Here is a 17,335-nt window from a genome sequence, read left to right on the forward strand (position 1 = left end):
TTTCAGCAATAAAAGATATATCAACGTATTTAAAAATTTTGAGTATTGTTTTGTCAAAGTTTTTAAACATTTTTAGCCAAATTTAGCCATTTTCCTTTAGTTATGTCCCCAATTTTGCTGTAATCTCCTCTTCGCGCCAATTCGGAGTTGCAGTAGGGGATTCCTCTTGTATTTAAGCGTTGTTTAGGCTTTGCAAAGCATTTTTAGCTTTGAAAACACATTGTTGGGGTACTAGAACAGAATTTTTGTACAAAGTAGCTCAAATGGACACTGGGACATAAAGGCTTGCATTTTCTTTGATTTTAGTTGTTGAATTAGCTGGTATTAAGTCCAAGACACACTCAGCATCACAAAGTGGAATACTGACAGCGTAGAAGAATTCTTGAACGAAAAATTAATCAGAGTTTAAATAGAAGAATGTAACTGTATCACATTTCATTATTTAGTTAAAACGCTTTGGACTGTACATTGAGATACAATCATGTTTCGCAGTTGTTTTTGTAAAATATTTATTATTTTTTCTTCTAATTAGTGTGGTTTTTTGGTTTATATGTACAAATTAGTGTGGTTTTTTTGGTTTATATGTACAAAATAAGCAAATCTGTTTGAAAATTAAAAATTTCAAAAATTTATGACTATTTTGCCTGACCACTTTTTATGATATTTGTACTAAGGTTGATGGGTAAAAAATATATATATATTTCGTTTTGAACGAGATTTGATGTTGTATTCAGCAGGAATAGGACCTATAGGATATTCAAGTGAGGAAACTTTACTTCCTTTCAATGAAAATCAAGCGAATCATCCTGGGGACATTTCAAACTATGTTTGATGTTTTAAAGCTTTTTTAACATGTTATTTACTTTGTTTTGTCATTGAATTTGTGTTTTCTAGAGTCTCATTGATGAATACAACAGACCACAATTTACTTTATTCACTGAAAACAATAAGTTTGTCCAGAGCACCATCATTAGGAGGCTGAAAGTATGACACCAATGGCTCTTTATGAGATGTTTACCTGTATGAACATGCTAGAAGTACATTTTATACATCAAAAGAAACATAATTAGATTACCAAGTTTGCAATGCATTACATTTGGATATTTTGGTTCATTCCTGAAATATTCTATATTGAAAAATTCATTATGACGTCATCGTTATTTTGATGACGTCATCAAATAATTTAAAATATGAAGTTAAAGAGAATTTTATACTCTTCAAACTTTCTATAGCATGTTTTGCTCTAACTGCTATAGTTTGGCTACAAAATCCAATTAGATGATACCTGGTCAAAATTAAAAATTTTGAAAAAATAGGCGACAGTTAAAGTGTTAAACTCACCTTTTTCTTGACGTAGAAAAACTTTGTGTTTCCGTCTCTTTTGAACGGGAGGTTCGCATCATCTGTAAATAATGATGTCATCATGATGTCATCATGATGAATAATGCTATATAAGTAGGATATTCTATAACATTTATGCGGATGGTACCGATGTATATGTTACCCCTGGTGGCAGGAACAGCAGAATCAATACGATTGTCACAAACAAATATACCATTATGACATCACAAATGGATAACTAACCTGGCACAGGGGCGACATCAGAAGTGTTTATGTTGATTGTGTCTTGGAACAAACCCCTTCCACCACTTAGGTTAAAAGCTTTTATAATATTTGGGTCATCTTGTGGTGGTTGCGTGCCTGAGGAAGGGTCCAGGAGCTTTGTAGCGTTGATACCACCACTAGTAGGAAGGTTGGGGGGAGGGGAAATCGTAACCCCGTCTATTGACAAGGCGCCTGCAATTAAATATAAACATATAGATCCTCAAAACATTGGCGTATGAATATTTATTGTCTCACCTGATGTCTGTGGAATAGAACTTCCCAAATATTCGTCCATTTTATTCGAAAGTGAATTGTCACTCACAACAGGGGGATTCCCAGCAGGTGATTTTACAACAGGGAAATTTTCAGCAGGTAATTTTACAACAGGGGGATTTCCAGCGGGGGATTTTCCAACAGGGGAATTCCCAGCAGGTGATTTTACAACAGGGGGATTCCCAGCAGGTGATTTTACAACAGGGGGATTCCCAGCAGGGGATTTTACAACTGGGGGATTCCCAGCAGGTGATTTTACAACAGGGGGATTCCCAGCAGGTGATTTTACAACAGGGGGATTCCCAGCAGGTGATTTTACAACAGGGGGATTCCCAGCGGAGGATTTTACAACAGGGGGATTCCCAGCAGGTGATTTTACAACAGGGGGATTCCCAGCAGGTGATTTTACAACAGGGGGATTCCCAGCAGGGGATTTTACAACAGGGGGATTCCCAGCAGGGGATTTTACAACAGGGGGATTCCCAGCAGGGGGAATTCTAGCTGGTAAGGTCAAACCAGGGGGATTTCTATTGGAGACTTTTTCCACATTGGCATCCGTAAAAGGGAGATTCCCAGTAGGATTGCTTACATAAGGGGAACTCTCGCCCACAGCTTTTTGTTTGGCCATGAATTGGTCATCGGATAGTTTGGTCCATGAAAGCAAACGGTTTGGTGGGGGGCCCGCTTCGTTTAAAACAGGTTGACTTTCTGTATCAGAGTAATCTGGAGGGGAAACCCCCGTTTTGTTACTTTGAGGGGGATTTTCACTCGGGGGAATCCCTGTTATGTCGACAATCTTATCTAAGGGAATGTCCCCAACTTGATACAAATCTCGAGCAAAATCTGAATTTCCTCCAAAGGTGTCCTGTGGTTAATGGTGGTTGATTAAAGTCAGTGTTTTATTTAAATAATGACGATTCTATTTTGGACAAAATATATCTTATAGTAAACTATTGGTTGGACTTGGTATTTGTTGGTTGCGTATTTCGTAGCACAAGATCTTGAATGCTATGATCAGTATCTTCTAATTTTAAAAGGAATAGATCACCAGATTTTTGAGTTGACCACATTATCTTAATTAATTAGTTAGTTTACTCACCAGTGAATCCAACATCATATTCTCAGCCAGTAGTTTGCTTTCCTGAAATATTTAACTCGGTTCGTTAAGTTTTCTTAAATATTTTGTAAAACATAAATTATACGTACATAACAGTAGTAGTGATACATAAACGTTGTTTTAAAGAATTTTAAAGAAAAATTAAAATAATAAAGAAACAAACTAAATACCATTATGACATCACACTACCTGAGCAGCCAACAATTCATCGTCAATATCGGCGAGTTTAAACAATTGTTCTTCGTGACGTAACAATCCAATGTATGACCTCACAAGACAGAATCTAAATATAGGAAGTTTAATAAAGAAATAAAAAAAAAACATTTTTTTTATTGATTTTTTTTAAGAAAACTACAATAAAAGTTTGGATTTGAAAAAAATGGCAAAAAGTACGAAAACAAAAACTACCAAAACTACCAAAACAACAATAAAAATCAAACAAAAAAATAACAACTATGAAAAGTCAAAAAACTTGACAACAACAAAACAATAAATAAAAACCTAAAACAAACACAAAGCAACAAGAATAATAAACAAGAACAAAAGTAGAATCTTACTTTCGTGGATTCATTTTAAGAAATGAAATAATCCCATTATGTTGGTAGACGCACGAGCGCATGTTGTTTGGGAGATGGAATATTTGTTGTATAAGTAAAGCATTGGTGACATGCATTGGGCCGTTGTGGGAAAAGAAATCTTCAAAGTAACTGGGAGTATCAAGGTTACAATCATCGAGTATATATTTTAATATGGTATGGTGGTATTACAAGCACTGATGGTGCCAACAATTTTTGGTAATGTTATACGGAAATATTATTTATAAAAATCAAAGTTACAACTATCGAGTGTGACTTAATATTCAGTATGGTACATTGGGTAAGATATGCCTTGGGTTCGAAGCTTGAATCTGCTACCATTGTGGGCGTATATGTCCTTGGGCAAGACACTAAACGGCAATTGCTCCAACCCAGTGGTCACTAATGGGTCGTCAAAAATATCAGCCATACATAATAATTATCACCCACAAAGTTACATACGTGGTAACTTGTAAGCGGGCACGAGGTGTATGAAGCAGAACACCCGTGTTATAACGACTGTCGTTGTCCCGACATGCGAGGATAAATAAGTAACATAAGTGGTAACTCGTAAGCTGGCACAAGGTGTATGGAACAGAACACCCGTGTTATAACGACTGTCGTTGCCCCGCCATGCGAGGATAAACAAGTTACATACGTGGTAACTTGTAAGTGGGCACAAGGTGTATGAAACAGAACACCCGTGTTATAACGATTGTCATTGCCCTGCCATGCAAGGATAAATAAGTTACATACGTGGTAACTTGTAAGCGGGCACGTGGTGTATGAAACAGAACACCCGTGTTATAACGATTGTCATTGCCCTGCTATGCAAGGATAAATAAGTTACATACGTGGTAACTTGTAAGCGGGCACGAGGTGTATGAAACAGAACACCCGTGTTATAACGTCTGTTGTTGCCCCGCCAAGTAGGGATAAATAAGTTACATACGTGGTAACTTGTAAGCGGGCACGAGGTGTATGAAACAGAACACCCGTGTTATAACGACTGTCGTTGTCCCGACATGCGACGATAAATATTATTATAACATATGTTACACAACACATGAACCAAATACTCACGAGTATATATCCATCAATAATTTTTCATTTTCACTTATTTCAAATCTAAAACAAAATAAACCATACTTTCTTAGTTTCTAGGGAATATTAGGTTGGGCTGAGAGTTCATCCATGTTTTTATTTACTTTTCTCAAAACGTATTCACATTTTTTCTCACAAATATTCAAGGAATTATACAACCGTTTCCTCACTCTATAAAAGCTGTGTTAACTGTTTAAAACACGATTATTAAATATTGGTTATCATGTGCTAACAGCATCCAACTTACTCCACAGTATAATACAACTTTATAAGATATCTATGTTGTTTACAATTTATATTATAAGATATCTATGTTTACAATTTATATTATAAGATATCTATGCCACGTACGCTTGTTCACTTGTAATATTTCCTCCCCCAAGAAAATCCCGTAGACTTACAGCACCTTTCTTCTTTTGTTTGTTCTTTTTATTCTTAACGGTTTTGGTCGTCTGGAAAAGTTGAATATTGTAAATGCATGATGAGCGAAACGGCAGGGTCGCCTTCCTTTAGTTTGGGTACAAACACATGGACTAATATGATATAATTATATACAGTAGGATGGGGGAAGATGGGACACTTTTTAACTCTATTTTCTCGTCCCATTTAGCAGTAAACAAAGAACATTCAAAGAATTATAAAACTGTATCCCCATGACTCTCATAGACCGTTGTTAATTGTTTAAAACAGGATCAGGATATCTGGATGTTATGTGCTAAAGGTGTCCCATCTTCCCCCACCCTACTATATCACAAAAAGGTATTTATGTTAAAAAATAGAAGCATTTATCAAAAAAACTTCTTACAATTTTCCACAACGCAACTTATCAACATAAATATCTTCATATATCTTAATGTTGAAATATCGTGTGCGCTTATTATATGGGGGGGGGGCATGATATGTGGTGGGGTTCAAACACATTATAAAAGGGAACTACATGGAAAAGAATTAGCAGAACTAAATCTACAGAAAAGTATTTTTTACAACAAAAATATCTTAAATATATTTAGTTAGTGAACTGACACAAGTGAATTTGTTTATTCACAAAAACATCAGATTTCCTCACCGTTTCAATTTCTTTCTCATCTTTCCTCAACACTTGAGCGTTCAATATATCTTGCTCTGTAATTACTGTAACATCAACAATTATATAAACAATAAACATTATGACATAACAATCACCTTTCAAAGGTTTATTTTCTGGAATTTCTTTCAAAACTTCAGGCTCTTTATTTTCTTCAGGTAACTCCTAAACAAATATTTTGTCCTAAACTTGTTGAGATAAGTTTTGTGCTATGAAAGTTACAAAGATAAAATAAAAGAACATTATTTGTTTTGAATATGTTGGGAGAGTCTGTCAAGAACCTTAAAAAGTTTTGCGTCTATGCGTGCCAAGCGTGAATGGTATCAGCCCTATAAACACAGGGGAGGCAGGGATAGTTAGACACACAATCCTGTGAAACAAATCTAACTTATTGGTTGTAATGTTTACTGATTAATGCAGTGCGGAAAATTGGTTGGCCTGCCCACCCCGCCACCCCAGGTTTGACGCCTATGTTTACGTTAACCACCAAACACCGACCTCGACTCGGTTGCTTTCCCTCCATTTCAACTTTCGTTCTTTCGCTTCTTTCATCGATTTGCGACGTTTTATAAAATTTCTATCATTCTTCGATTGTTTGACGTGTTGCTTAGCAACTCGCTCGTCAATTAAATTACCTTCCCATTTCTGTGTTATGATGTTATCATTATGATGTCATCAAACATTATGATGTCATCAAACATGTGATTAATGACATCATCAACATAGACAACTTACATGTTTCTTTATTTGTTCAAATTCATCAATAATAGAAATCTTATAAATTTGTCCTCGACACCCGTCCGTTACGCATGGTTGGGTAAACACATCCTGTATAATATTTCTATGTTCAAGTTTCGTTACCTTATACCGTCTAACTTTAATCTATATGTTACAGTGAAGTAAAAAACAATGTAGCAAAACTGTTAAATAAAAATTACCTGAATGTATTTATATTTAAATATATTTTAAACAACCTAAATAATACCAACAACATCATAAATTGCTGATATTGTAAATTCTATCAAACAAAATACTTTGTCTCTTTTTTTCTCGTATGTTTCGTTCCTTAGTTTGGTCCAACATTTAATATGAAAACAAATCACGCACTTCCAATGACAGGAAACTTGAACAAACCCCTGTGTGATGTCATAATAAAAAGGTTATGTGATTCATAATAAAAAGTTGTTAAAGTAGGATGGGGGAAAATGGGACACATGTTCAGTGTATTGTCTCGTCCCATTTGGTGGTTAACAAACAACATTCAAAGAATTATAAACCGTATATTCTCACGGCTCCCATGGATCGTTGTTAATTGTTTGAAACACGAACGGGATATTTAGATATTAAGTGCTAAAGGTGTCCCATCTACCCCCACCCTACTATATGTTATTACAAGTTTACAAAAATTACACAAAAAATAATTCTATTTAACTAACCAGCTAATAAACGAACTGGAATACCTCAAAATTAAAATCAGTTGAATAAATTTCTTTTCTTTTATTTTCTTTATAACAGTCGTCATATCTGCACACAGCTATAGGTGATGGGGGGTGTCGTAACAATGACGCTAGTTGTTTCATTAATTGAGAAAGTTTTGACAAAGATGATTCCGGAATAACTTGGTCAGTTCCTGGAATAAACATTGTGATGTCATAATGGAATTATAAAATTAAAAAATTCTTGGGCCAAGAAAAAACAAAAACAATTCAAAAATATTTTTCAAAATTATTTAAAAATCCAACGTAATTGGGATGAAACATATTCTATATTATGCATGTGTTTAACTATAGAGTTATAACCCATATATTGTAATGTAGGATTGTGAAATAATACCTCATATACATACCATGGCAGTAACACATACACAAGCTACTAAAGCAGCTTATTTAATAGGGTTTCATGCTTCACATTGAAAGTTAATTAGGTTTGTGTTGTATAAGGCGATATATAAATGGCATCCCGCGTTAAAAGTCCATACAACCCACACACCCATGCACTTGCTTCAAATATATTGAAACCAAACCTGGGTAAGTGAGGAATCCACGGAACTGACTTCGATTGATCACATGATTGGCTTGTTGTAATGCTTCACCGCTCACCGTGAAACTATAGAATATCAGTGTAGGGTATTCCCCTTGGTTATATCATAGATATAGCATTAATATACAGTATTGTAACACAAACAATATGTTAACATAATATATAGTAAACATAACATAGAAACAACATATATAAACTGGCTTCTGTGATAAAAAAGGAAAAGCGTTAATTTTATTTTTACAACGTTTTTAGGTTATGGCATAAAACTATGAAACACACTAAAACACATGGCAGATCCAACACTGGGATTATATTAATGTTTTTATATCAGAGGTTAACAAATATAAAGCCTGGTAGCAAGTGCATCAGAATTAGATATCATAATATTAACTATACATAGAAACAGTATAAACAAAACATAGAAACACCATATTACTTATTGAGTAAATAAAGAGCATGAGCCTTAGCGTATAGCGCCATCGGGTGGTTGAAAGTTGCGACGGGTCGTTCGTTACCGCAGATAAAGTTGAAATAATTAATCGAGCTTCGTATTTCGCCGGGTAACCTCGTCTCCAAAGAAGCGGAACCACGTACGTAATATAAAACAAACTTCTCAGGCGCCGTCATCGATATCTAGGGGGGGGGGGGTTAGTTATGGAAAGTATAAAAAAAAAGTGAAAACTGAATTATATACAGAAGGTGGGCGATGTTTAACAGGGGTTAGTTATTTATAAACATAAAGGGGGGCGCACAGAGACATAGTTAGTTGTGCATTTCTTTCTGCTCGTTTTAAATAATCTAATCTTCCTTACTCAGAGAAATAGAAATATAAAAGCAACATTACGGAGTAGCATTATGTAATCTGAGATTTGGGTTCGTATCATATAAGATGTTGTATTTGAGGTAACAAGAGGGTAAACATACATAGGAGTAACAGTAGTGGGGCTTGGGGCAACATATCATCCTAACTTATGAAACAAGGGTGATATGGGGGACAATATATGTTAGTACCCGAAAGCCTAAAACAGCTTTTACCTTCCTGGTATAAAGTATTATAACGATAAAACAACAAGTGGGATGTTTCCACGCACCTGCGACCCAACGCTGAGCATAAGCTGAATAGCCAAGTTGTAATCTTTCGCTGCGTCATGATATCGATTGTTACAAATCGCTTTCGATGCCGAACGAACAAGTTCTAAATATTCAACACTTGGTGGGGTGGTAGGACTGGGTTCGCGGGCTTTCTGCATAGAAATCATATATTGTTAATTATGACGTCATATGAATAAGTGTAACTTATATTCTCGCATGGCGGGGCAACGACAGTCGTTATAACACGGGTGTTATGTTCCATACACCTTGTGCCCGCTTACAAGTTACCACGTTTGTAACTTTGTAGGTGATTGTTTTCTGTATGGCTGATAATTTGGACAACCCATTAGTGCCCACTGGGTTGGAGCAATTGCCGTTAAGTTTCTTGCCCATGGACACATACGCCACAATGGTAGCAGCAAGTAACAAAGTTGGCAGCGACGAGCCTTGAACCCACGTACCCTCTGGTCACCAGACATAGTTATACCAACCCACCTTTTCCAGAATCTTTTCATTGTTTTTCTTCTTTGATTGATTAACCTATAATAATATGCATTGTTACGTCACATCAAGGCCAATGCGCGATAAGCGCGAAGGTAAGTATGACGTAATTATCGTGTTTGTTATTCCCGAATATAAAGCTTAAACGGACGATAGTGACGTAACAATAGTGATTAATGACGCCACACAAATATTTGTTGGTAATAAATCAAAGGAAACGTCGCCGAATACGCGATAACGATCATTATTGTTCTATAAGCGCGAAACCGCGGTCGACTGTGACGTAATAAAGGTATTCTATCAATACGTCAAAATGAAGAATAATAATAATTATCAAACATCGCGATTTTAATTATTCGTTTCCAATAAGCGGGTGTGACGTCACAAACATGCAATCGCGAACAAGGCGTTTCGGTTTCATTTGTTTGTTCGAACACACGATTGTTAACTGATTGTGACGTCACATATAGGAAAGTGACGACACAATCGTTCAACAAGTTCCTTTTTATTTCGTCACAATAGCGACTGTGGCCGGGAGGAATTTGGAACAAATGCTTTTGTGACGTCACATTGCTGAGTAATTGAAGGTTGTCACTTATAAGTGGCAAGTGTCAAGTAGAAAGTGTCAAGTGGTTCTGGGTGGGTGGGTAAGGGGTAAACGGGAGCTTAGGGGTGAGGGGGGTTACCCTACATGGTTGCTTGGTAATGGGACGTGTGTGACGTCATGAAGTGTGAAAGGAGGAAGTGAATTAGATCCTGTTTATTGTGACGTCACAACCGGGTTTGTGGTCGGTTAATCAAGCGAACACCATGTGTGATCACATAGTTAACATTGTTACGTAACAAGGTCCATTGTTCGATAACAATCGTAATTATAGAACGAGGTTTGTATTATGACGTACATCGATGTAATAATAGAACGAGGGAAGGATATATGCAGGTTATGGACTTTGTCCTCGGGTATATAATTGTGTGACGTCATTAATAATGACGTCATTGATACGAGGAAAGTTGTAATTATGACGTGGAGTTAGCTAATGAATAAACAACCACGTCTGTGACGTTGTAAAAGTGATTATGACGTAATAAACGATAATACGCGTGTAATCACGACGCTACGGTTGTCGGTAATTGATCACGCAACAAAGCGGCTTGTTACGTCATAGCGGAGATTGTGGAACCGGATTGTTGAAGTGAAAGTTCATTAGATGTATATGTGGGTTCGTGGTTTGGTTGGCTGGGGTGATACGTGGTGTGTATGGGGGTTGGGTGAAATGTGGTTGGGGTTGGACACGAGGATTGAGCGGCGTGTTGTCAATATTGTGGCGGGTGGTCGAATCTACTTGGTTAACTGTGGAGGTGTGGGTGAGTGGTACAGTGGGGGTTGATTAACTGTGGAGGTGTGGGTGAGTGGTACAGTGGGGGTTGATTAATTGTGGAGGTGTGGGTGAGTGGTACAGTGGGGGTTGATTAACTGTGGAGGTGTGGGTGAGTGGTACAGTGGGGGTTGGGGGTTACTTTTAAATAATCGAACGTTGTCGCCTATTTACGTCATAATTAAAATTCAAAATCGACCACGTGATCGTCGATTCGATGCGCTTATGACGTCACAAGTGCTCATTGAACCGTGATAAGTGCTCTCGAGTTTTTCTTGGAAGAAAATGAGATTTTTGTTTTCGATTCAAGAAGCCGCGGAGTGTTGTTTGTTACGTCATAATGGACACTATTACAGAGGCGATAGTCGCGTTGTGGATTATTTGATTGAATTTCACGTCGAAGCTGGACGAAAACCAGGCGTATGACGTCATTAGTGACGTAAATAACAAGATAAAGTGTAGCAGACGATAAGTTTGATGTGGTATATGTACGATGGCTGTAGATATTTCTTTGTGTTTTAAGCCGCGTTTACACTACAGCGTAGCACGCCTCGGTGTAAAAAAAACAAACAAAGAAATATCTACAGCCAGCGTTGTTTCAGCGCAGATATTTGTAAACGTAGCTTGATTACAAGGATTGCTGATATAAGTGCCGTGTTATACCTTAGGCTTGGGATTACCACGATAATTACAGCTTAACTATTTTAAATTCCAATCGACCCAACAAAAATACGTAAAGCGCAAATCATTTAATTAATACGAAATCAAATTATCACAAACTTTGTAGGATTAACTTATTTTTATCATATTTTTTAAATTTTGCTAAAAATTGTTGGCATTTGGTTTTATTCCTCGATGTCGTGCGTTTGAGCCTGCGGGCGACGTTGGGCTGAAGCATAAACATGATGTGTTCGGCCATGCGTGGCGGAGGTAGCCTAATCAGTTGGTATGTAGCTCCTGGTAGGAATGGGTGTGTGGTACACTAGGTATGGTAGGGTTACTGTATGGGTTAGGGGTGCAGCGTATAGAATGTTGTCGCGAGAATTTGTTTGTTCATCATTATGACGTCATAGAAGATTGTTTGTTATTGCCGCAACTATTGAGAAGTTTTATTAATTCGTCATAATAAATTACCATAGAAGCGATTGTTGTTTTATAATAAAGATTAGTTACGTAACAATGAAACATGATTAGTTTAACCACAGTAGTTAAGTTGGATAAGTTGGATGTTTAACGTTGTTTATATGGGAGAACCTGACTATAATATACCAACGTTCGTTTGCCATGCGGTATTTCAAGTGTTTGATATTTTAAAAGTTTGATTCGTGCATGGCAGATGGAGTTGGTATAACATAGTAAGAAATATGCAAGAGTAACTACTATATTTTACATTGGTTGAAAGTAGAATATATATATATATGTTGTTTCTATAACTTCGAACATAACATTAGGCTACGGGAATATATAGTTTACTTAAAGTAATTGTTTAGTTTATTTCAGTTAATTTTGATAGCGCACGTGATTATTAAATAATAATGTACATTGTTTATCATTATATACTTATCTATGACGTCATAATATATATTTGTAATAAATGTTCCAGAAATTAATATGGGGATTGTTGGTAATAATGCTGATTATGACGTGTTTATTAATCCTTTGTTACGAATAGTTCTATGTTTTGTATTTCCCACCGGGATTTGTCGGAAACCGATGTTTGGTAATAATGAGTATTGTGACGTCATAATGAAACGTTCAAGTTCCAGATAAAGTTACGATGTTTAGCGTAATTGTGACAATAGTGATTGTTGGCCACACTACCATTGTTAAAACGCGCCAAGTAAAAATTACTGTTAGTATTATGACGTAACAATATTAGAATGTAAATATTGTTCGAAAGCTTTTTATTTGGAATTTAATAAACCGTTGGATAGTGACGTAATAAACAAATAGTTCGATAACAATCGGATACTGGAATGGTGGATTGTGACGTAATAGTTAGTTGTATTCCAAACCTTTGTGCATATTATCGATGTTACGGCATGGGGGGGGATCACATATACGTTATAACTGACTTACTTACTTTATAGTTTTCATGAAAAATATAAGGTACAAACTATTTAGGGAAGAAATTTATGTGTTAAAAAATTTTCAGATTTGTTATAGGAAGTAAATTTCACGAAAGCAAACGAAATAATAAGTCAGTTATTCCAGCAATTGTAATTAACTATAGATATAGGTAAATACAGTTATATTTCAAGCACAAAGTTGATGCATAGGAATCGGGTGTGAACGTTTGTAAATATCACGAAGTGTATGGGACAAAGATACAGGGTATCTGGTCAGGTTGGGGTAAGTAAGCCACTTGTATGTAAGCAGACAAACATATTACACACATGCTGTGTTATAGGATAAGATAGATATTAAATATTAGTGGTTTTTGATTTTATGTCAAGCCTTAATATGTACATACTATCACATAGGTGTGTAAGGGGTGAATATAAATATCTTTTATAAATATAAAGATGTTTCAACTGTAAGCGTGTTTTAACAACTGTAGTTTTATCGCTATATCCTGACTTTTCGTTTTAAACATTTTCAATCTTCGCTACCGTTATTAAGAGACAAATAATAGCGTCTATTACTCATTATATTATTTTATGACATTTCTTAATCTGTGAACTAAGAATTTAAGCTTATCACACACGTATATACATATATATGTTGTTGGAGGTAAATTCCACGAAAACAAACGCGAATGTTTCGCACGCGAACCTACAATGAATCATGTATTGTTGTGAACGCGACGCGATTAGCGCGATTCGGTGTGGGCGTGTGGGAGGGGGGGGGGGGGATTTAGGCAATAAAATAAACACCAGAGAACGTACATATATAATTATACGATGGTTTTCATTTCAAATGTTTCGGTTTAAACTTAATTCTTCCGTGACGTCGAAAGTTCAAATTTTAGTTTTGGGGATTTATTTATTTATATTTTTAAACTGAAACGTTTTTAAATTTATAAGCAATTGTGTTATATTACAGATTACATTGTATCTTTTAATGTTAACACTAAACGTAATGTCATATATATATATATAGAAGTTGTTATGTTCGTATTGAAACTTATAACAGAAAACCCGTGTTTTATCCTTTCGTGTTCTCTTGTTCGATTCTCTAATTTGGAACTTTTCTATAATCGTCGACAATGCATTATGTGACGTCACAATTGTAAATGTTTCGCGGTTTACGTGACAGAAGGTGATTATTACGTCACAAAGCGGATTGTTCGTAATGCGACAAATCCGGAAGTGTTAACAATCGATCTGATTGTTATCTCATAATCCGGATGTAATGCAGGATGTGACGTCATAATGACATTTCTATAGGTTAATGTTTTATATATGATTTCCATTGATTTATGTTTTATATTTGATTTAACACGCTTTTGATTAAACACATTTTTACGAGTGAATTGATAGAAGCGTGGTCGCTACACTTAACTCCTTTCTCCGTTGTTTTAATTAATTTCAACTTCGTTATCGTATGCGGAGAGATGAATAAAGTTGTGTTATAACAGGTTGGGGCAAAATGGGACATGTTTTCATTCTCTCTTCTCGCCTCATTCGGTTGTAAACAAAAAATATCTACCGAAACAAATAGCCGTATCCTCACGACTAAAATAGCCATGTTAATTGTTAAAAACACGATCCGAAAATATGGGATTTAATTGCCAACGGTACCATCTTGCCCTGACCTACTGTGTTTTCTATGGACTAATATTTAATATATGATTTCTATGAAGGTATGTAGGGAAAATCAAAATGTTTAGTTACGAAGACCACGTGACCATGGCTTTGGCCCAAGATGTAGTTATAATATTTCTATGCATATGTGGGATCGGCCTCAATACAGCTATGTTGGGATTGTTCTGTGTCAAGAAACAGGTATTGCTTTTATAGACAACTATGTTTGTTCACACTTTTATATTATATAAAATAAAGAGAAAATTGAAAAACGAAATAGGCACTGTGACGTCATACTGCGTTTATTCGATTTTAATTATTATTGTTCTTGAATGTAAAATGATTGTGACATCATAATGGATTGTAGAAACATCCATAAAGCGACGTTTATTATCTCCTGTGACGTCATGACGAGAAAAGTTCATGTTGTTGTTCGAGAATTCATCCACGCTTTGTGACGTCACAAGCAAAAGTTGCCGCGTTTTCGCGTTACTTGCGGGTTCATTGTTTCGTCACAATCGAATAAAACAAACCACGATTTCGCGTTTCTTCCAAATATGGAAATACATGTCACCCATACCGCCACCATGTGGTGATTAATGAGGTTATTGTGATGGTTATAAGATGTTTATGGCGGTAGGAGAAAATTACTTTCAATGAAAAACAACATCGCGTGAAGTTATAACACGGGTGTTCTGTGTGCCCGCTTACGAGTTTCCACGTATGTAACTTATTTATCCTCGCTTGGTGGAGCAACGACAGTCGTTATAACACGGGTGTTCTGTTTCATACACCTCGTGCCCGCTTACAAGTTACCACGTATGTAACTTATTTATCCTTGCATGGCGGGGTAACGACAGTCGTTATAACACGGGTGTTCTGTTTCATACACCTCGTGCCCGCTTACGAGTTACCACGTATGTAACTTATTTATCCTCGCATGGTGGCAAGGCAACGGCAGACGTTATAACACGGGTGTTCTGTTTCATACACCTCATGCCCGCTTACGAGTTACCACGTATGTAACTTATTTATCCTAGCATGGCCGGAAAACGCCAGATGTTATAACACGGGTGTTCTGCTTCATACACCTCGTGCCCGCTTACAAGTTACGAGTTTGCAAACAATCCGCACATTATGCATCGTCACAACTGGCATTTTAATTTTAAGCACATTACGTCATAATAGATCAACAATGACGGTCGTTTTTACCGCGATTGTGGATTCGAAACATGGTTTTGACGTCATAATACGTGTTGTGCATACGGGCGTTACCGTTACGGTTGTTTTGCAACATAGATATCTCGTATAATATAACATGGAAATGTCATTACACCTTCATATATCACACACATTACTCAGTAATAGCAACTCGACAGCGAGCATGGGTTGAATGCAACAGCCACGCTTTTAACTGATGCTATTTCCAACACTTTTTAACCATAGCGTGTTTAAACGACTGTCGTTTTGGCGCTTTTCCCTTCTTTTTGCTGTCGTGTTGGAAAACATAAATAAATTTATGATATGTTATGAGGTAACCTATATATTGACAGGTCCGAGGTTCCATATACACCACATATATGATTCAAATCGCCGCAACAGACCTCATTGTTTGCTTAGTATGGCTCATTATGACATCACTGTTCCTACATGAACTACCAACGGAACCAACTTTGCAAGCTAACGCAGGTACGTATGCTCGACTGTGGGTATGGGGGGGGGGGCAACCATGGATAAGTCACTCAAGTTCCCACCCACAAGGATATAAATGACCAAACCAACCAAAATGATTGATGATAATACTGAAGGTGTTTGCACACACCACCAAACCATAAACAAACACAACATACTAAGCTTGAAGATCAATTTAAATGAAAATAAATTCTACAGTTATAAATAAATTTTACTCAAATTAAAGTTTAAATAAATTGATTTATTTTAAACATAACATGACGTTTTTTGTTTACCGATCATTTAAAAACTTAAAAAAACAATCCCATTTACAAAAGAAACAACAAACATGATGAAACAACAATCCATAAACTTTAAACATAGTGAAGTCTGAATGCGGTCAGCAGAATTTTTAACAAAATATTGAAATATATTTGAATTTAAACCTGGTGCAGCAACAATGCTTAAAACTGTGAAACAAAGTTTCAATTTCAATTTTCAAGATGTTTTCAGTTTCAAACAAAACTTGTTTGATCTCAGCGGATATACGTGCTTGAAACACAAGGGTTCGATATTTTGTACATAGACATCAAATACTTGGTATGGACTATGACATCACAATCACTATTATTACTCCACAATGTTGACATAACGGGTTCGAATGACACGTCACGCCCCAACAACTTTTAAATGCTCGGTTTACAGAAAGTCAGTGAGGCGTGTAAATAAACTTTTAAACGAGTGAAACACCACACGGTATGCCATGATGCGACGATAGTTTGGGTGAAAACCAACAAGGAAAATATAGCTACAACATATCGCAATTTTAGTCATAACTGCTTTTACAACTATTTAAAAAAAATGGCGATTATTTTTAATTTTTGTTGAAAAAAGTAAAGTTTATTGATTTATAAATAATAGAAGAAGTTATTATACAATAAACCAATGATATGTCTGGATTATATCTTCACCTTAATCAAAGAAAAACTTCGAAAAATCTAATAACTTGGTAGAAAGAATAAATAATTTGTAAAAATGGGGGGATTATGACATCACAATAAGTGAAAAGTGGTCACTATAGTTCCATTGTTCTAATGAAAGTAAATTGTTTAAAATTTCACGATTCAGTAAATTTGTATGGTTGGTTTTAA

The 17,335-nt window shown here is 36.0% G+C and overlaps 2 protein-coding genes across 2 annotated transcripts in view; one reads left to right on the forward strand and one right to left on the reverse strand.

The window, feature by feature from the left end:
• The window catches only part of LOC100175215 (E3 ubiquitin-protein ligase TTC3-like), a 17,238-nt gene extending 7,754 nt beyond the window's left edge, over positions 1-9,484 (reverse strand). The window contains exons 1-18 of the mRNA XM_018816982.2: positions 9,386-9,484; positions 8,890-9,042; positions 8,235-8,431; positions 7,782-7,864; positions 7,219-7,388; positions 6,793-6,894; positions 6,494-6,586; positions 6,257-6,403; positions 5,857-5,923; positions 5,741-5,805; positions 5,026-5,126; positions 4,654-4,698; positions 3,553-3,702; positions 3,185-3,278; positions 2,978-3,019; positions 1,861-2,743; positions 1,585-1,797; positions 1,342-1,403 (exon numbers count right to left, since the gene is read on the reverse strand). Of these exons, the coding sequence (XP_018672527.1) occupies positions 1,342-1,403; positions 1,585-1,797; positions 1,861-2,743; positions 2,978-3,019; positions 3,185-3,278; positions 3,553-3,702; positions 4,654-4,698; positions 5,026-5,126; positions 5,741-5,805; positions 5,857-5,923; positions 6,257-6,403; positions 6,494-6,586; positions 6,793-6,894; positions 7,219-7,388; positions 7,782-7,864; positions 8,235-8,431; positions 8,890-8,910 (2,535 nt within the window). The 5' untranslated portion in view covers positions 8,911-9,042; positions 9,386-9,484. The remainder of the gene's footprint in view (positions 1-1,341; positions 1,404-1,584; positions 1,798-1,860; positions 2,744-2,977; positions 3,020-3,184; positions 3,279-3,552; positions 3,703-4,653; positions 4,699-5,025; positions 5,127-5,740; positions 5,806-5,856; positions 5,924-6,256; positions 6,404-6,493; positions 6,587-6,792; positions 6,895-7,218; positions 7,389-7,781; positions 7,865-8,234; positions 8,432-8,889; positions 9,043-9,385) is intronic.
• Positions 9,485-14,569: 5,085 nt separating this feature from the next.
• c3ar (putative C3a receptor) overlaps positions 14,570-17,335 on the forward strand; it is a gene marked incomplete at its 3' end in the record, with an annotated part of 4,747 nt that continues 1,981 nt past the window's right edge. Inside the window, 2 exon segments of the mRNA NM_001078552.1 lie at positions 14,570-14,714; positions 16,067-16,202. Coding sequence (NP_001072020.1) covers positions 14,619-14,714; positions 16,067-16,202 — 232 coding nt within the window.

Source organism: Ciona intestinalis, unplaced genomic scaffold (assembly GCF_000224145.3).
Source record: "Ciona intestinalis unplaced genomic scaffold, KH HT001079.1, whole genome shotgun sequence".
NCBI classification, from domain to species: domain Eukaryota; kingdom Metazoa; phylum Chordata; class Ascidiacea; order Phlebobranchia; family Cionidae; genus Ciona; species Ciona intestinalis.